This window comes from Ammodytes marinus, assembly GCF_949987685.1.
Source record: "Ammodytes marinus genome assembly, chromosome: 12".
Lineage (NCBI taxonomy): Eukaryota > Metazoa > Chordata > Actinopteri > Uranoscopiformes > Ammodytidae > Ammodytes > Ammodytes marinus.
The window spans coordinates 27,679,702-27,700,074 of record NC_137216.1 but is presented as its reverse complement, the minus strand read 5'-3'; the positions used below and the strand labels follow the sequence as shown (position 1 = coordinate 27,700,074).

Sequence of the window (20,373 nt, the reverse complement as noted above, 5' to 3'; positions counted from 1 at the left end):
CCACTGCCGCACTGTTATTAATAGTTTACAACTGCTTAAGAGTCCTGACACACATTCAGAATACCACCGAAGACTGTTTCCGTGCCTATACTCTTAGTCATTCTCCCTACAGCAAAGTGTGTGTGTGTGTGTAGTTATGCACGTGTGTGTGTGTGTGTGTGTGTATATGTTAAACACAGGATGTTGCAGCTGTAAACAGGGTCAGTGCTGCTGACCAGCTGCTTTAAGGTCAGGAATTTAAAATAGCATTTTTACTGTTGTACTTACCTGTCACCGTAAATATTATGTAAATTAACAATAGAGGAGACTCATATTAGTACTGCAATGTTGTGGGCCTAGTTTATCTATATAGCAAGACACAATAGTCTTCATATACTTTTGTATGGTAAGGGTATATAAACAAAAACATTACAAAAAAATAAAAAAATCTAATAATTCTAATGAAGGATCACCCATGTTTTCAAATATATTTTTTATCACCCAAATAAATACACAATCATAAGAGACTTGTAGCACAAATAACTTTATTTTAAAATCGTCATCCTGAGCAATTAAAACAGCCCTTTAACATGGAAAACTAACAATGGTCAGGTTAGTAAAAAATATAAATCACCACTTGTAACATGTTTTCTTGTTATGTTAAAAACAACTCCAAACTCAAAGTGTTATTATTTAACTCTGTGAAATATATAAACTCTGAAAGGCAGCCAGACAAACATGGCAGCTGCTCAATGTCCCAACAGATTGTAACTTCTGTCAAATGAAAACAATAGCCCTGCGTTCCAATCCCCATACTATTTAGTATGCCAGAAAAAGATTTAGGATGCCCCAATTCATACATGTCAATTTGTAGTGTGCTGAAAATACATAAAAGCCCCACTAACTCCAATAGCATTTTGGAGTATTCGTCTTTATTCTGGACATATCTCGACACAATCTTCCTTATCTGATTTTTTTCCTCTCCTGTGGCCCTAAAACTCTTTCAATGATTTCCCCCCCCGATACAACTGTAAATTCCCATGGTAACTTATAAACTAAATGCCTCTCAAACCCGTGAAGCCCTTCTGTGATAAGACTTTAAGTGACTTTTTTTTTTTAAATATTTATTTTGTACTGTATATTTCTGTCATGTTCTCTTAGGAAATCTTGGGATGGCATCTTAATATTCTTAAATTTCATCGACCAAACAAATAATTATTACGCGATACATTAATAAATGAAATAACTAGATTTTAAATCATTTCTGCAGGAACTAGCTTTCAGTGTGAGCTTTGGTTAGCACCATGAGAAACATCTAGTTGTGTATGTGTTAATGTGGTAACATTGTGATTTTTGTATATTTAAATTCTTATTACTCCCTTTATTCTATATTCTAGAATTAAGTGTAACTAGCTTGAATGAAGATATAACATGTCTGCTTCAAACTGACACCACACAAACATTTGGCATCTGTTTGTTCATTGCACAAAAGTCTGCAAACAATATAGCGTCCATACTGAGAGCAGGAATGACAAAGACAAATTCAATCTATATTTCCGCATAAGTAAAACTGAGGTCAAAATAAGAGCTTAATAATGTTTCTCATCTATAAGTTTGTGACGGTAGATGTTGGCTTTAAGATAAAAGTGTACCCAAGCCTTTTTAACTTCAAGTAATATTATGAGCAGTGTCCTCACAGTAAAATGTATTTTTACTCTTTCCTGAGGATGCAAGGAGAAATCTTAAACTTGTCCCCCCCCCAACTCACAGAGTTAGTGAGTGAGCTTGAATGTGCATTGATGAACATATTTCGACAAAGTAAAAATCCTGGTTCTAGACTAAGATTTGGCAGCTTTCTAAGACTTCTATATAAACTATATTCTATGTACAACTTCAAGTGATAACCACCCAGAAAACCAAAGCCCTTTTTAAATTAGGTTGCGTTCATAAGATGAATGCTAAGGTAAAATGACAAGTGTTGTTTTGTAATATTACGCTCCTGCTTTGGCTACTAACATAAGTCAGACCTAGTGACCACAGTTTCATCTTAAAGTATCTCTAACATACTAAAATCATTCATCAAAATGAGGTTTTGTAACACACACACACACACCAGTACCACCATCAAGCAATGAAACTAAAATCACTTTAAAAATATGTTTTAAAATAATCTGCATAGATCACAACACACCACACACAGTCTGGTGAGCTCGTACTGGTCTTTTAAAATTCCTTCCCTTAGTTTGTCTATTGAAATAACTATCCTTCACACAAACACTCTTGAATTCAAAATTTGAATCCATATTATAAAGGCGAGGAATGTGACACCTGTGCGACCAGTTGCTTGACAACCAACAAATCAACAGCCAATTAAAAATCACAGTATTAATGTGTCATTATTTACCTCCAGGTAACTGTAAGCCAGTGTCAACTTTGTAGATTTATTCTTGCTATCGTGCTTAAAACACACACGCTAACAGGCTATGCTAACGTCAAAAAGTGGTGTAGTTTAATGAGGAAGCCCAGTACATCTTAATGACAATTTAACTTTAGAACCTATAAGGAAAGTGAGGACCGAATATGGCACACCTTTTACAAGTGCTATATTAGTACCACATACATGAGTTTTAAGACTTTATCAGAGGCCAAATACTGCACATATCAGTTTGAAATACTCTAAGATAACTAAATAACGCTGCATATTTTTTAAATAGTTGACTGAGGTGAAATTCTTTTGTTTGATGACTCCACTTTCTTATTCAAATTCAAAAATTCAAATGACTTTCATGTTTTCCACCACTCTTGTCAAGGTTTATTCATGCAGCACTAACATTGGTTAGTACATGGCCTTGGTGAGGTATACAGGTAACACACACTGTCACACCTGTTGTCAAAATTGCATTATCATCATCTGCTGATTTGAAAAAGTCTTGCCTGCGTTGCCATAGAACAATGTCAATGTAACTTCAGCAACTTTCTGCAGGATGATAATTTCATGTTGCATAACTTAGAAGCTCAGGATACATGTCAACTTAAAATTGAATAATGGTTGGCATGTTAACAAAGCATAACATGTTGCGTTAGCTGTTGTGTTTGTATCTATGGGTTATTCAGTATTGGAGGTTAACCTCAATGCTAGAATGGATAAAACACTAGAATGGATAAAACACCATTAACTGAATGCAAGGTTTTGATTGTAGCACTGAAATAGCCAAAATTTCCCCCATAATCTGCAGAAAATCCCCTCAAAATATAAAGTCACGTTTCGTAGCCATTTACAATTCTGTTCCACCCCATAATCCACTCCAGTCCCTTCTACAGAGTTTGTTAAGACTAACAATACATTTCTCATCCAGAGCTAGAATTTCAGCGCCATTCGAAATTAACTATCAATAGAAGTGTGGTTTGGTGAGATGTTACGGGGTTTCTAAGTCCTAGTTTAAGGGGCGTAATGTCTACAAACAGGTGTTCTCAGACTGAGTCAAACTGCAGGCTGCAGTGTGCTAGGCTAGGTATGGGGCTAGCACAGGCGCTACTGCTCACACTAGAGCCAGGGCTGGGTGAGAGTGGCAGGCTGGAGACCGAAGCTACTTCCCTGTCTGAGCCGTCGTCAAGGTCACCGTCGTCATGGTGAGAGCGATGCTGATGGCTGACAACCACCCCTCTGTAGGACGAAAAAGAAGGGACATGATCAGGTTAAAGATGTTGGATTAAAACTGGGGTATGTGATTTCGGATTGGTCAAAGTTAACATGAGCTGTACACTTTGACCAATCAGGGCGAGGCTCCGATTCTCTGTTCTTATTGGCTGTTGGGACTGTCCATTCACTTTGGCACGACTTTGTTGGTGTAGAGCGTGTCAGGGAGGGACCAAAGAGAACAAGTGGAGCGGTTGAGGTATTTGGATTCGAATCTCTATCCCAACTGCCATTTTCTCCCCAAATCCTCCACCCCAGCTTTAAGTTACTGGGTAGGATGTAATAAATTCTACACCTAACCCACTTTTAATAACTTTGACGTTATACTGTAATTAACCCTGTTGCAAGTTTTATATCATATCACCCGAGTAGGTATTTCTACTGAAACATTGTGACAATGGACCTCTTGGCTCTAAATTGCTAATAAAATGTGCACCCAAATGTGGAGTTTTTTTGCTTAAAAGAAAGACCTTTTTTTAACCTACTTGTACTAGAGATGGGAACGATCCGATTTACTTTAGAAAGCGTATAAATGAGTTGTGAATGTGCACCCTCTGTGCGTGAGTGTGTGTGTGTGTGTGTGTGAGTGAGTGAGTGAGTGTATGTGTGTGTGTACCTGGATCTCGAGGGACTCCTGGTGTCTGGTCTGTGAGTTTCAAACCTTGAGATGTAGCTGCACTTGGACCACTGAGACATGACACAGAGAAAAGAGATTTATGATTATAAAAAAATATCACATTTGTTCTACGATTTTTTTTTAATTCAGTCTCTCCAGGTGTCCTCACCAGGTGAGCGGGGTTGTTGGTGCCCAGGTGGACTCCTCTCTGACACAGAGACCTCAGGTGACTGATACCTGAAGAGACAGATAGTTCATTCACACAGAGAATCCATAAAGATTTCAAATAATTCTCCCAGCTGTTTTAGAATTACATTCATTCTCTGTTATGATTGTGAGCAGCTTGACTGATATTTCAGACTTCAATTCTTAAATTGTATTACATAAACCCACACAAACAATTTAAGATGTGCTTCCTATTTTTTTTTAAATATTTTGTATTCTTAATTTCAATACAGCCCCATGTTAATGTAGATAAATGCCTCGTTAATTAAAAAACAAAACATAAACCCCGATAAATCTACCCCAAAAATCATTATTGTGAGATTGAATTGCATTCATGGAGAGCACTAGTACCTTTGGTCCTGTTGTTCCAGAACTTGTGCTCCCACTGGTCCAGCAGGATGTTGAGATATCTGGGAACCTCGAAGAAGCGAAGGTACCGCGACGAGATCGGAGAGGGAAAGATCCTCTCAAACTCCCCCAGGCGAGTGAGCTCATCTTCAGTCTCCGCCAGCACACGCACGTCCTCCGGGGTCAAAACATCCAGGACAGAGGAGAGGAAGTCCTGATGGAGAGACGGGAGGAAAGAGACAAAGATGGAGTAGCCATTTTGGTTAGATAGTCTAACATAAAACCAATGTTTTCATCAACAGTGATAGTACATTACAATAGACCTAGAATGACATATGTTGTGGATTTTTTTCCGTGAATATTCATATTATTTGCAAGTGCAAATTTTGCCTTTCAGGGGGGCCACAGTGTAAAACAACCTGCAATTTGAAGTAATTTAACTGAACAGCTTTTGAGAAAGATAAAGCGACAGTCAGCTCCGGTCATAACTGCCCAAGTACAGATCATACAAAATGTGTCATTTTTTAAATAATTTGGATTTGGAGATGCTTTTGTTGCACCCACTATTAATAGTAACTTATTTTAAAGTTTATTTGCACTCTGATTTTACATACTATTCTTAATTCAATAATTGCCTTTTACTTGGGAGACATTTTTAGTGTGTGTTTGTATTGCTTTACCTGGTCGGCGTAGCGCTGTGTGAGGTAAAAGGCCCGTTTGACCTTCTCATCAGACGACGGATCTGGCTTCTGCCTCTCTCTGTTCCCCCCACACAGACTGTATAGAGAAAACAAAGATTCAAAATGGTATTTAAGGAGAGCTAGGGCAGGCAGAAAAGGGATTTTTGTCTATTTTGCTTCCATAACATGTCTTATTTGACTAAACCTTGTCTGTTTGCATCTGTATATTTCTCCTATACTGTGTAAGTGAGTAATTTTTAACCAGAATGAACTAGTTCCATATGACAGAATCCCTCATGTGCATGGTGTGATCCCTACAATAGGTGGATTTACTAAGGTGTAGTTCCTACTCCCTACCTGCTGGTGGAGCTAGAGGTGCTGCTGCAGGAGGCCACCACGTCTTCTCTCTGAGGAATACGGAAACCCGCGAGGTTCAAAAGGTCTCTGATCATCTGACCTTTAACGGCTACATCCAGCGCTGTGTTGGAGTGGAGGCTGGAATAGAAACACAACAGTTAAGAGATTGAAAACTTGTTTGTGATCTTTTATAGTGATGTGTGTGAGTGTGTGGGTGTGATATTTTATTGTGAGGAAGTGTGTGTGTGCGTATGTTTGAGTTTGAGAAAGAGTGTTTGTGTGTGTGTGTGTGTGTGTATGTGTGTGTGTGTGTGTTTGAGAGTGTGTGTATTTGTGTTTGAGTGAGTGAGTGAGTGAGTTACCTTGGTGATATATTGACCTCTAGGATCCATGGTTTGAGGTTCTCATCCAGCATGATGTCGAAGCCGAACAGCTCGTGGCAGCTGTACGGCGTGCGGAGATGCATCTTCAGAAGACTGTTCACATACGGCTCAGACCTGAGAACACAGAGGATGGAGATACGTATTACATCATTATTATTATTATTTCAATCATAAGAACATTTACGACATCAATTCTAATATTTCGAAGACTTTTTGTGTGATTTTTACTTGATTTTAAGTGAGTAATATGTTGTATTTATGTTGTTTGCGCCTCAAACTAAAATATATTTTCTTTTTTAATATAATGTCGGAGAAAAAGAGCTTTATTAGGTTTTACATGCAAGAGCAACAAACATGAATACCATTTTATTAAAAATGTAATTAACAAAATAATAAAAAAGTGTTATAATATAAATGATAAAAATGAATACCAGTAGGCCATCAGTTCACCAGCTAAAGAATGCCCAAATGTGTAAACTTACGCGATGATGGTTTTGATGACGATGTCTTTAATCTTGGACCAGATCAGAGTGGTGTTGACTCCTTTAGAACCCAGATACCTCCACAAGGCCTTTAGAGCCCTGAAGACATGCACACACACAAATTATTTATTCATTCTTTACTTCCTCTCTCTCTCTCTGTATCAGTTTCAGTTTCATGGCCAAATTAAACGTCAGACTGTGTCCTCAATCCTCCCTTCTCACCTGACTGACACACACACACACACACACACACACACACACACACACACACGCACACGCACGTCCTTACACTCCCCAATTTACCCTCTGCTTCCTCACTTCAAGACATTTTACTCTGTAATGTACAATGTGCTTGTTTATGTATACACACAGGGCCCTATTGTAAATGAGAGCCCAACTCTTGATAGTTCTTCCCCTGTCTAAATCACCAATGGTCATCTATCCCCCTGTATAAACTAAATTCTCAGCTTTAACCTCTATGAAAACTCCGTCCCTTCCTTAATGCTTCTTTGATTCAAACATAAACCTTTTCCTACTTTTTGTACTGTTATAGTCGCCGACATCTACAACATATGTAGTTGTGTGAAGCCCATTGGGACATGTTATGCTATTTTGAGCTTTATAAATAAAGTTGGCTTGACTTCTTCTTCTTCCTCTGTGGTTACCATTTGTGTCCCTGGCAGGCCTTGTCATCACTGTTGCTCTGGTACTCAGAGTTCTTCTTGTTGACGCTGTAGTTGGTCAGGTGCATGAACTTGTTGCTCAGAGTCTTTAGGGAAGACGAATACCTGGAGGAGAGACACACACAAAGGTGGAATTAATTAAATATATGGCTTCTGTCAACAGGTTTGTGCAAGTCTATGGCAACATTTTACCAGTCAGTCGTATTCATTTCTTGATAATTTTAATGTAACATTTAATATTTGTATATATGCTTTATTAAAAGATTATATTACTTTTCCAGTATTTCAGCTCACTTATGTTCCATTTCCACTTAAGGGTGGAGTCAGTGATTCTGGAGAACACTTGTTGTCAAAATCACTATTCGTCCAAAATCTGTGAATATCTTCTCAAGATCCACTTGACACAGTAGGTTTGTACTGTGTGTGTGTGTGTGTGTGGTGTACACAGAAAAAATATCTGTTGTGTGTAAACAGCCTAGGCTCTGTAAACTGAAATGTAAACAAGGTGCATGGACAGGGAGCGGATGGTGAAGATATATTCAGAGATTTTGACAAAAAGTGATTTGGACCTTAAATGAATCTACTGTATATGTTTTGTACTATGTGGAGGATGTGATGGAAACGTACTTGCAGCTGGCGAACCGAACCAGTCCGTCAGAGAAGATGTAAACTCGTAGCGGGTCGTATGACGTCACGTAGACGTAGATACGCAGGTCAAACTTGTTCCCGCTGATGAGGTAGGGCTTGTGAAGGTACCTGGAAAACACAGCCACAATAAAATACGTTTCATCCTATTCAATAATGTAGTTTTAAATACCGGAAAATGTTTTTTGGGGCTACCAAGTTTAACACATTTATCCGTCTATTCTGGGCTCCTTACTTCTGTACCAGTAGTGGTCTCCTGCGGGGCATCTGGCTCCATTTGTGGATGACCTGGATTCCTATTCCTCTGGCTGATGCAGGCTGGAAGAGATGTAATATATATATAATAAATATCAAAGGACGTCCTTGGAGTTAAGTCTGCCTGCCTGTCACGGCTTTACTTCAAAAATCACAGCGATTTCGATGTAGCCATAAAATCCAACACAAAAGTTCAAATTTATATTATTTTTTTCTCTGTTTTCCTAGTCTAATTTCCCTTCGTTAAGTAAACTGACACAATGCTTATGAACTAGCAAAAAATAAAGCCTTACTAATATACCTAATCAAAGTGACACAATGCTAATGAACTATCATAACGTACGGGTTTGATGATCCACTTCTCCCGGGAGCCACAGTCCTCCCAGGCGCGCCGCAGCAGCTTGATGTCCTGGGGCAGAACGAAGGTCCGCGGGAAGAAGTTGAACTCTTGTTTCCCAAAGCGAACCTTCATCTTAGACAGGTTCCTCCAGAGACGGTCCTTACGCCCGATCTGAAACGTGCCCGGGAAGTGGTTCAACTGGGGGGGCAAGAGAAAGGCAAATACAGACATGTTAAGGGAAATTATGGATGGATGACCTTAAAAGGTATTTTGAATGTGTCTTCATAAAACACTTCTTAAAAAAAACACATTTTTATAGACTTTGCTTTGATGTGATGCTGTCTTTTTATCGTGTTTCTCACTGTCCTTTTGCCCTGTCACCTGTTCATTCTAACCCTCTTTCAGGATTTACAATGATGTGTATACAGTATATGGGTACGTGCATTGATTTGATGCGTATATATGTGTATTTGATTTTTATATGTACTTTTGTTTCATTGGTCAACAGACCTTTGTTATATATTGTATTTAAAGGTAGCATAACGTATAATTATTTTATTCATATTACTATAAGTAAAGGAATACAGTATTGTATGCAGGGTTTTTCCTGCATAGAGACATTTTCGGCGCCCCCCAAAGTGGTGTTATGCCTCCCCCAAAGGAAAATCACCAGCGCCAAAATGATAAAAATTGAGAATATATTACATGTACGCTATTTAAAAACATCTCCAAAGGGCTGGGCGATTGATTGCAATTCAATTTATATTACTGCTTCCCTTGATCAAATTAAAACAAAATGTTTGTAATAAAATGATCATAGAAACTCCCCTCTCTCAACCCCACACCGCTCTTAACATTCACAAACTTTTTGCCTTTACTGTTGCAGTCGCGACCCCAAAAAAGTTGTCCCGTGTTCTCATCCCCCAAAGGCCCATTCTGAGCCAGGAAAAACCCTGAGTATGTAGAGTGTTCTGACCTTCTGGTGCTCTCCGATGGCCTTGAAGCCCGGTGACTTCATGTGGTGTCCCCAGCAGCCCAACCAGTCATGGCTTTCTACAGGAACAACAGAGCAACACATTCAGTATCAGTTAACTCTTACATGTTCATTTACATTTCAGATAATGCACGTTACACTTAAGTTATGTTGTATCTAATTGTAAGTGTCTAGGAAAGGTGAAATACAAAACCGTAACCTGCCAACATATCTGCTGTTTACTTTTTGACAGTCAATATGCAACCACAATACATTTAAAGTCATATTTTGCATGAAATCAGTTCCTGTTTAACACTGACTGACAGAATAATCTTTACTCAAACTGTTTAATACTGTGACCACAATGGAGCCGGCCGGTGAGCCTTAATGATATATTCCACAAAGTCTAATTGATTGATAATATAATGATTTTGGAATCATGTGATTAAAAAATAATAAACTGATCTCAGCAGCAACTCTAACAGAAGACTTACTCTTGGTGACCTTAAAGTGCGACCTGTTGATGGTGTGTTTGACCACGTTGGGAGTGACGGCGCTCATCTTCCATTTTAACATCCGTCTCTGTTCAGCCGGCAGAAGCTCCACTGCAGAGAGAGAGACACAACACAAACAACAAATTCATTTCACTCATACAAATCTGGGCTACACATTTGGGAGGAAATGCAAATACTTCCAATAGTTCACATCATCTACTGAAAATAGAAAATACGTTGGTGTAAACTGTTAAAATAGGACCGTAAAATCAGGGTACCCTCAGGGATCGCCAAGTTAAATGTAAGGCCTTTTAAGACCTTTTAAAAGGACACTTACAAGAAATGTAATGCCAACGCAACGCCACAGCCATATTGGATAAAATAGAAAGGATATAATGGAAACTATGTAGGCAATGATAGGAAATTAGGGAGAAAAAGTAAACAATCATACTTAAAGAGAGCCTTCAATTTTGACACATTTCCCTGTGCCTTGTGTAAATTGACTTATAAGATAACTAAACTTAACTTCATTTGTTTACTCTCCTCCCACATTTACTCTCATCTGCTTGTGCTTGCCATCTTCTAACATGACATCCTGTGAATTGCTTTGGTTACTTAAAGGAATACTTCACCCATACGGAACCGGCGTTCCATCATTATAAAATCGCTATTATAATATAATGAATGAGGTTTTTCTTTCTTCAGTCTCATGTGATGTCACACGTGGGAAAATGTAGGGTTAGTCAGTGAGACCATAAAACACTCTATCTGCCTTTTCTCAGGCTAGGATGAACTGATTTTAAAATTATCGCACATTTATACTACATAGGATCTCAGAGTTCAATACACCTTCATATTTCCACCGGTGAAGTAGATCTTTAAGCAAAGCAGTTAAAGAGTTTCACACAGCATACGTGCCATGTCCGTACCTTTCTCGTTGGCGGTGCTGAAGTAGAGTGTTGGAGGGATGAGGGGGAACAGACTGGGAACCAAAGCTGGCTTCTCCTCTCGCTCATCTTCAGCCCCCAATAACATGGGATCCTCCACACTGAGATACAGAGAGAGAGGGTCAGATTAATGATCAATCGACATTCAAATACATGTAGTTTCTCACATCACAATACATCTAGAGTCTGCTGTTCACATCAAAAAGGAAATTCATTTGGTTTGTATGACACAGGCCAAAACAAATTCCTGTGTTTTCACTGAAGCTATCTATTCACATGATAAGCGTTTTATGATGAATATTATTCCTACATATACATAGCACATCCGTAACTTAAGACAGGTCCATAGGAGAGGTAAGAGTAAGTCTAATGATTGTAGATGTAGGCTGTGTGCTTTTTAACCTTTCAGCAGCACAGCTCTGCTTAGCCTGTTGCTATTAAACTAGCGATTCCAAGTCTCACAACAGAATTAAAAAGTAATGCGGCTTCGGTTACATTCGCTGACTTCTAACTAACAGTGGTCCAGTCAACACTCTAGTTCGTAACTCAAGTGGATTGAGGATCGTTTGGCCTATTTGTTAGTAACGTGATGCCAGTCACATCACACGGAGAAGTCTATTTTAACACAGAAGTGTGACGAATGGAGGAGGCCATTTAAGAAAAAAAAAAGAGACTTCCTGATCAATATTAATATTCAGAGAGACAGCAAAATTGTTCTGGTCAGAGTAACTTTGGCAAAATGAAGATGACATAATTTACCTTAACAAGATAACAGTGGTGTTATAGCAATATGAGAGTCAGTTGTATTAGTGCCATGTTTTTTGTAAAGAAAAAAAGGGAGTAGCAACTAATTCCAAAATAAGCAGATTCCATGTCTTTTTACATCACATCAGACGAACATAAAATCACGAGTATTGTCACACACACACACACAAAAAAAAAAAAAAAAACTCACATGACAGTCATAGGAAAGAAGAAAAAGTATCCTCGTCAAAATCTTTCCTCTAGATCCAAATTCCTCCTACAACACTGACAGCTAGGCTAACCGACACTATACTATACATACAGGAGCTGTAGCTTTCTGGGTAGGGTGTGTGTGGGGGGTAGGGTCAATGTAAGTGAACATAAACAAATCAGCTGGTTTAGGGGGGGAACAAGGTGACAATAGTGGTCCCTATCCAGGCTATTATTTTTAGCAAAGAACCAGCTCCGAGTCTCTGGTAGTTAGTTCTACTGTTGAGTGAACAGTACTATGAAGCACAATGCACAATGCAGCGGACCTTTCCACCACGCTCTGATGCTTTCAGCCCCTTTTAACAATGCAGAGAGAGAGAGAGTCCACAGGAACTGATGGATATACGTTTATGCATATACATTTTTAGGAGACCAATTACAAGCCAGGCCTTGGTGTAGGGGCCGTCCAATCAAATGGCTTAGGTATTTTGAACTGTGCGGCAAGTTTTTAAAGTAAAAAAAAAAAATCTTAATTTGTCTTATGAGGCTCATATATTGGTTTCACTTCAAACACCAAAAGTATTCTGTTAAATAGACGGAAATGTAATTATGAGAAATGAAATTGAACTTGGAAAAACACTTTTGGTTCATAGTTGGTTTTAACACCAAAAATATCTGTTGAAAGGACAAATAGGTTATAAGGTAAACTACTTACAGAGTATTCAGGAATAGGAGGACGTGTCTTTTTTTTTGGGGGGGGGTGGGTTAATGGTAGGGGAAACACTGGTTTAAGTTATTACTATCTGCCTTCCTCTTCATAGCGAAACTTCATAGAGAATGCAGGATACTGAATTAGGATTTGAATGGCTGTGGACAGTGATTCGAGTTCACTGGGTTCACAAGAGGGAAATAAAGGCACCAAGCTAACAATAACAGAGAGTGTGGTGGAAAGGCTTTCTCAGAGGGAGCGCAGGTTTACATTTGTAGAATGAAAAGTCTATTTGCTACGTAAGAATTTAAAAAACAGACAAGTGTTAAGTGTTTATGATCTTGTGTTTTTAGCATACAAAGAAATAATTAGGTGTGTGTGTGTGTGTGTGTGTGTGTGTGTGTGTGTGTGTGTGTGTGTGTGTGTGTGTGTGTGTGTGTGTGTGTGTGTGTGTGTGTGTGTGTGTGTGTTATAGTTTTTCATACCTAGAAAGGAGAGCCGAAGATGTTGTGGAAGAGGCGCCATTTCTGGATGAACAATCTGAATCATCTGAACACAAATATTAAAAAATTCTCAAAGAATGGAGTACCAAGAGTTTAGTAAGTGTGTGTGTGTATTCATTTGAGTGAGTGAGTGAGTGAGTGAGTGAGTGAGTGAGTGAGTGAGTGAGTGAGTGAGTGAGTGAGTGAGTGAGTGAGTGAGTGAGTGAGTGAGAGAGTGAGTGAGTGAGTGTATTTTCACGCCTTACCATCATCACTACAGGCATTTTCTAGCTCATCAGGAAGCTCTTCCTCAAGTCCATCCACTTGCATAGCGCACTCCTCCTGCCTAGTGCCCATTTGCAATAATAAGTTAGAATGACAAAGATGAAAACAACACATTTATATTAGTAATGTATTTGTTGTAAATTACTATTTGAGTCTTTTGAGATTCAACATCATGTACCAGAACATTTTAATACATTTCAATAAATGTATCTACTGATTGAGTAGCCATTAGTATCTATTGCTCACCCAGACATTTGAGTGCCTCCACCCAGACCCTCCTCTGACTCAGTAGGTGATGGGGTGGCTGAAGGTGAGGGTGAGGAGGGGTATTGAGAGGGAGAGGGAGAGGGAGGGGGAGGGGGAGGTGACACACAGGCCGCCGGGCCAGGTCTGTTCAGCTGGATCTCAGAGATCTGAGTGGTGACGGAGCCCACCATGGCTACAGCAGGGCCGGGGGACACAACTATGAAGGAAAGAAGAGTTGTTTATACACAGGGTACGTTCCAATACCCGTTCAACAGGCCCTCGTTCACTTGCCCTAGGCACTTGCCCTCGGGGGAATCCCCGCTGCCATCTTAAGTGTCGTTCCAATAGTCTGGAAACTGAAGTGAACTTCGTGAGATAGACCCTCGGAGGGCTGAGTGATCAAGTCAACATGGATGGTCACTCCGAGGTGGATATCACCCACAGTGCATTGCAGTTCGTCTTCTTCTTCTTCTCCTTTTATTTTCCGATAGACTGTATGCTTTTAGGGACATCGCGGCCACCCGCAGGACAAATATATATATATAAATATATTCCAAAACGCCTCAATTAGGCTATCCTATTTCCATACGAACAATCCAGTGAATGTATTGCAGTTTACACATTGCTGCTATAACACCGATGGCTGCCAATTAGAGGACTATTTAAAACAAATGTTTTTGGTTGAAAGTATAAATAAGAAAATATGTCGGAGCAAACTATTTACATGTGTAAGTAACAATATCTTGATAATCTGAGTTACCGTGTCGAAATTCAATGTTTGTTATGCTATGGAAATGGCTTTCTGCAACATAGGCTACCTTAGCAGAATGTTATACTTCTGTATTATTTGCATTCAGATTTACCTATGTAACTGACGGTCCATTGCGACTACAAGGGCAAGTGGGCAAGTGGGTTCCATTTAAATCCTCCGCTCCTCCCCCGCCCAGTCTCCCTCCGCTCTCCAAGTTCCCTCCGTGCAACGTATGCTGTTACGTCATGCCAAGGGCTGAGGGTAAATGAACAAGGGGAAGTGCAACTACTATTGGAATGCAGGGACAGAGTTTTAATGGTCCATTTCTAAGACTGTCATGTTTGGGGTGATTGGGTCTATGATGCGACTCGTGTGTCTTTTTGACCTCAATATTAAAAAATAACCACATATACACTCCCCTTTGAAGATGTCTTACTGCTTTAACGCCCCTGAACTCCGCTGAATGTTTCTTAAACAATAATATTAATTCATAACACATTGAAAATATTCCTATCATAATAAGCTAAATTTAAAGCTACAGTATGTAATATCGGAGCATTTAGCAGCATCTAGTGGTGACATTCTAGATTACAATGTAACCAGCAAGCACTTTACAGAAAAAATATACAATAAAATATAAAGAAGCTACGTTGGCCTTCAGGGACAAGAAGCTATAGTTACTAAAGATGTCATCATCATCCTCCACTGCCTCAAGTCTTTCCACAATATCAATAGATGAGGTGAAGATGTGTTTAGTTATTTATTCTATAGTTCTTCTTCTTCTTGGTCTTCAAACAGGTGCATTTCCTCAGGACTCACAGTATACATAAAAACGTGTAAGGCCGTTAAGTTTATCCATTAAAGAATAATTGTTGTAAAAGTTTTCTTAATATGTTTGAGGCTCTTGACTGCCATTCATGACCAGAAAGACAATCTACCATTCTCTATTCCCTGTGTTTTCATTGCCAGCTACCACTATCACATTGTGTCACAGTAACCTAATAGTTGTGATTACCTGTGTTTGCCTCCTGCACTGTGGGCTGCGTCTCCGCGGTGGCACTGACACCGAGAGCACTTGGCACGGGGCCATTTTGAACGGGACACACTTTAGTTGGGCTGATCCTTCTGCCTGTGGACAAGGTGCTTGGACTATCTTGGACCTGCTTTTTCAGCTCTAGTGGGGCTAGTATTTGGGGCTTGGTGTTCGTAGGTGACACCACCATTGCTGGAGGAACCCCTCTTACTAGCAACTGGTCATTCGAAGTTGATGTAAGATTGGGTTTTGTAGTTGTTTTAGCAGAATGGATCCTCCTTGAAGTGGTAGTTTCTGTTGCTGTGCTTCTGTGTTGTGTGCTCTCAAAGCTAGGGGTGTTTTCGTCAAACGCTGCCCCCCGATGGTCACACTGAGTAAGGCAGAGCGGAGGCACTGGTGGCAACGAGGAACAGTCTGCAGCTTCAGGCTAGAAAGAGAAGGCAATTATGGATTATAATAATTATTGAGTATTAATTATTTATTTTATTATTTATTTAACCTTTATTTACCCAGGCAAGCAAATTAAGAACAAAATTCTTATTTTCAAGTGCAGCCTGAAGGGGAAGAGGGAGGGGAGTGCTAAAAGTGAAAACAAGGTTATATATATATATATTACACTTTTACAAAAATATATAAAATACACTTTAAAAAATTCAATATAATACAATACAATAAAATAAACAGTTAATCAATAGTGTATGACAAGAAGGGCTACTAGCAGGTGCAGGAGTCAACTAAGATTTTATGCAGATTTAGTTTGAAAACAGAGAGAGAGGTGAAGGTAATTAATGATCATTATTACATTTTGGAATGTAAAGCCCACTGAGGCAAATGTTTATTTGTGATATTGGGGCTATACAAATAAAACTGATTTGACAAGGAAAGGAAAGGATGTGAAAGAAGAGGCAGTTAATGTTAGTGGACGTACATGAGGTAAAAGTTAAAGGTAGTGGTATTAAAATGGCAGCTAACCTCAGCAGCAAGTGTCTGTATAACAAGTAATAAACTAGGATTTATTGACTGAAGTGTTTCCTTTATGGTGCAAAATAGTTAGTTCAACATAATATCATCCATATTTACATAAAAAACAATACAAAAGCATTCAATGCTCATAATGAATTATATATGAAACTTTAGCCGGAAATATTTTACGCTGATAATGGTACCGAGATTTGGGTTAAGGTAAAAAAAAAAAAAAAAGAATAATAAAAAAAATCTAAAAAAAGTTTCTGTTTTCTCAAAGACAAGATGTTATATTGTCTGCTACTAAAAGCTGTTGAGTGCAAAAACTATTTGTGTTATTCTCATTTTATTTCCTCATAAGCTTTGCTGAGAGACATGGTTACACTCACCATGAACTTGTTAGTTTGCTGCAGAGTGGGCGGCTGTCCTTTCATGAACAGATCTTCATGACACAACGACAACAGAGAATCCAATCCCAACGGCACATCTCCATCATTCCCCGGTTGAGAAGTTTGGACAGTGAACCCATTCTGGCATTCCTTCTTGGGACTAGTGGCATTTGTATGTGTAGGGCTACCACTAGCTTTCTTCAGCCCATTTACAAGCACTTGGTTTGGGCTTTGATTGTGTTTAACTTGCCCTGGCATTTTTGGAGACCCATCTGGCACTGTGGCGGCAGTGGTGGTGGTGAATTGGCTATAGGTGTCGCATTTATATCCGTCCCCTTTCTCCCACATGGGAACTGAATGTCCCGTCGACGAGGCAACTTTAGTGGAGAGAGATTTGGCTTGGTCTTTTCTCCTGGATAGGTCGAGGGAAGATTGACTTAAAGGCACTTTGGCGGCCATAACTTTTTTCTTGGCTGTCTTGGCTGTGGTAGAAGTGTTTGTGGGACTTTCTGTGTTTGAGCAAGCACGTGGCTTCCCCCCACCCCAGGGAGAGGACTGGTTGGTAGGCATGGCAACACCCAACGTAGATTAGCTTTGTTTTTGGGAGGGGGTTTTGGGTGTATTAAACTGATAGGCAAGATATGAATTAACAGTCTAGATGATACTAAAATCCGGAGGTGGAGTTAGTTTATTCAGTAGGAATGTCTTTTTCGAAACGTCAGCTACAGTCGAATGGAGTTGTAAATTTCCTATTGGTCACTGCAAGACAAAGCAAGGCAAGGAAAGGTTATTGTATAGCAGAATTCAGACACACCAAGGCAATGCAAAGTGCTTTACATGGGCATAGAAAAAACATTAAAAAAAAAAGACATAAGCAAATATTGAAATTGCATTTAAAAAGGTGGAGTCAGTGACTTTGAAGAACGCTTGTTGTCAAAATTACTTTTATAGAAATCAGTGAATATCTCCACACAATCTGCTACCTGTCTGTACTGGACTAGTCTATTAACACTGGATGTTTTCAGCACACACAGTACGGACAGGGAGCTGATAGTGAGGACATATTACCCGGTTTTGACTTAGTGAATTTGACAACAACTATTCTCCAGAATCGCTGACTCCACCTTTAACAGATAATAAAACCGTGATAAATAATACAGTTTTTTCCAACACTACTACACCATGAAAACAGTGTCTAGTAGAAACCCATATTACAATGTTGAACCTAAAAAATTAGCATCATATATGTTAAAAGAAAATTACCTTTAAAAGTCCTTGGTAAGTCCAGGCCAGCAGTCAACATAACTGCTGCCACAGATGGACAGACGGTGCAGAGGATAGACGTTGATGCAGCGTCACAAACAATCCTTCACTTGAGGCTCATTCAGGCAGGCTGCAGGCACAAGAGGGTTTGTTTTCCCCGCTAAGGCAAAAATGGTTCAAACTCCGATTCAACTACAAGTCACAACAGTCCGATTTTGATATAAGATCAGAGAGTCAAAGAGCCTTGAAGACATATATAGATCATCTACGGAGCAAGATGCTGTTGTATGTCTTCCTTTTTCGTGACAAAAGATCCGGAGTTGAAATATGAGGCTCCAGGGGCTAACCTAACACTAACACTGCATACTAGGCTTACACAGAGGTGTCAGGTCTTGGAAGGAGAAAGTAAGTGGTGTGTGTGTCCTTAAAAGTTCTTATATGTTCCTCGGTTGGTTCACAGGAGGCAATACACCCCCGGCTTTTACAACTGCAGATTACACAAGAGAAGAGAAAAAAAAAAGTTAGTGAGAGAGAATCCAGTCATAGTAAACATAGCAACGAAATAGTATCTTGAAAATGGAAATAAAAGTCCCTAGGATCGTTTTTTAAATGCATTTACCAACGCTGAAAGTTATTTGGTATCCCTTAAGCAGGTATTCTAAAGGTAACTTACATTTTAGTCCCACTTATTTTGAGTAGATACATTGCATTGTCAGGAAAAAAAGTGTTTTGCAATGTCTTAGCAATTTTAAGACTTTTTAAAGATTTAGAACATTATTACAACCATTAACACCTTACTCTCAGATGTATTTGTTCAATGCCTTTATAAGACTTTAGACATATTGACAAAAGAAATTTTAAAATCAACGTAGGCCTTTTTATAGATTGATGTATGCCCTTTTAAGACTTTCTAATGATCTGTCAGTGTGTCCTGGAAAGCAGCATAGCTTCACGTGCTTGTCCTCACCATGGACACGTTGGCTCACTATCAAACGCGTATGATGTAATAACCTAAAAGCTACACTGACGTCAACACCAATTATATTATTGTTAAATCTCCCATATGGTTCCACGTAGCGGACCTGACAGCTAGTTAAAACCCTATTAATATTTAATTTTCTGTTTACCGCTGCTAGGTCTGTCCACACCGCGTTAGCTTAGCAACAACAACCAACACATCACCAACCGTTCGCGGGTGTGTCCCGGTGTTCAATAATAACACACAGCCTGGCTATCCGTTTATAAATAATATATATTAATACTTACTTGGTCCCCTGTAGTGTCCCTAACATGTTGGTCTAGCAAAGGGGGTAGCCTACTTGACACACGTTACGGTTTGTCACATTGCAGTAGAGTGGAACTAGCCGGCGGAACGTCCGAGTGACACATCATGGCCAAAGATCTTCAACCTCACAAAGATCGTCTATTGAGATGAGAGTGTCACTCCGCCTCACTTCCGGCTTCGCTCGTGAACCAGAGCTCCCTCCTCTGGTTCGACATTCAGAAAGTATTGATCTGATAGCAGCTATAACATACGGTATGTTTAGTTGGCAGATGTGTTTTGTTTAAGTGCATTTGAATACGATTCTAAACATAATCAAACTATTTAAATAATAGCAACAGAAACCTCTTGAAATTGAAAATGATTTTTTATTTTTTTAAATCTGTTTCGGCATCACTCGTGTTGGTTTCGGTGTGTTTCCCTGCTGTGAACCAGACAGACTTGTACTTCACACGTTTCGTCACTAGAGGGCGCAGTGGAGGGAAGGCCACTAAATGCAACTCGGTCTACCTCCAGCTTTTGCTCCTGTCCACTCTAGATTTCCTCTTCACATTTTAATATCTTTTTCTCTCCACACTTGCATTTCCTTCTTCCTCACTCACATCCTTTATTTTCCCTGTTTAACTCCTTTTTCTTCCCCCTTTCTTTTCCTTTCTCCTTTTTCTCTTTACATGTCTTTTGAGCAGACACTTTTAGCTAAGGAATTAAGGGTCTTGGTCTTGCCCCGTCCCAACTTGGAATGGAACCCTTATTACCCATACCAAAGTCGGTGTTACCTACCGAGCCATCCACCTACAACTATCTATTTTTTCTCACTTCCTTGCATTTCCTCTCCTCCTTACCGGTCTGTTCATCTGTTTTCCTCTCTCTCTCCTCATTCTATCTCTTTCTCCTTTCCTGCTCAGCCCGTTT

General features: G+C 39.4%; 1 protein-coding gene across 2 annotated transcripts; it reads right to left on the bottom strand.

Annotated features, from left to right (window-relative positions):
• Nucleotides 1-518: 518 nt before the first annotated feature.
• Nucleotides 519-19,583, bottom strand: ttll4 (tubulin tyrosine ligase-like family, member 4). Of its 2 annotated transcripts, XR_013845125.1 has the most exons (23): nucleotides 19,446-19,583; nucleotides 18,180-18,666; nucleotides 16,917-17,675; nucleotides 15,547-15,991; nucleotides 13,781-13,997; nucleotides 13,516-13,595; nucleotides 13,253-13,316; nucleotides 11,087-11,205; nucleotides 10,158-10,268; nucleotides 9,667-9,743; nucleotides 8,694-8,888; nucleotides 8,331-8,413; nucleotides 8,078-8,206; nucleotides 7,433-7,555; nucleotides 6,768-6,866; nucleotides 6,265-6,399; nucleotides 5,903-6,040; nucleotides 5,546-5,642; nucleotides 4,869-5,079; nucleotides 4,462-4,529; nucleotides 4,293-4,363; nucleotides 1,077-3,643; nucleotides 519-941 (listed from the first exon to the last, which is right to left on the bottom strand). XR_013845125.1 is itself a non-coding variant. In XM_080037867.1 (22 exons), the coding sequence occupies exons 3-22, from the start codon at nucleotides 17,484-17,486 to the stop codon at nucleotides 3,451-3,453; spliced, it is 3,225 nt and encodes a 1,074-aa protein (XP_079893993.1). In that variant the 5' UTR covers nucleotides 17,487-17,675; nucleotides 18,180-18,666; nucleotides 19,446-19,583; the 3' UTR covers nucleotides 519-3,450. The 2 variants fall into 2 exon arrangements, 1 of the variants encoding a protein (XP_079893993.1); XM_080037867.1 differs by having other exon boundaries at nucleotides 519-3,643.
• Nucleotides 19,584-20,373: the final 790 nt, after the last annotated feature.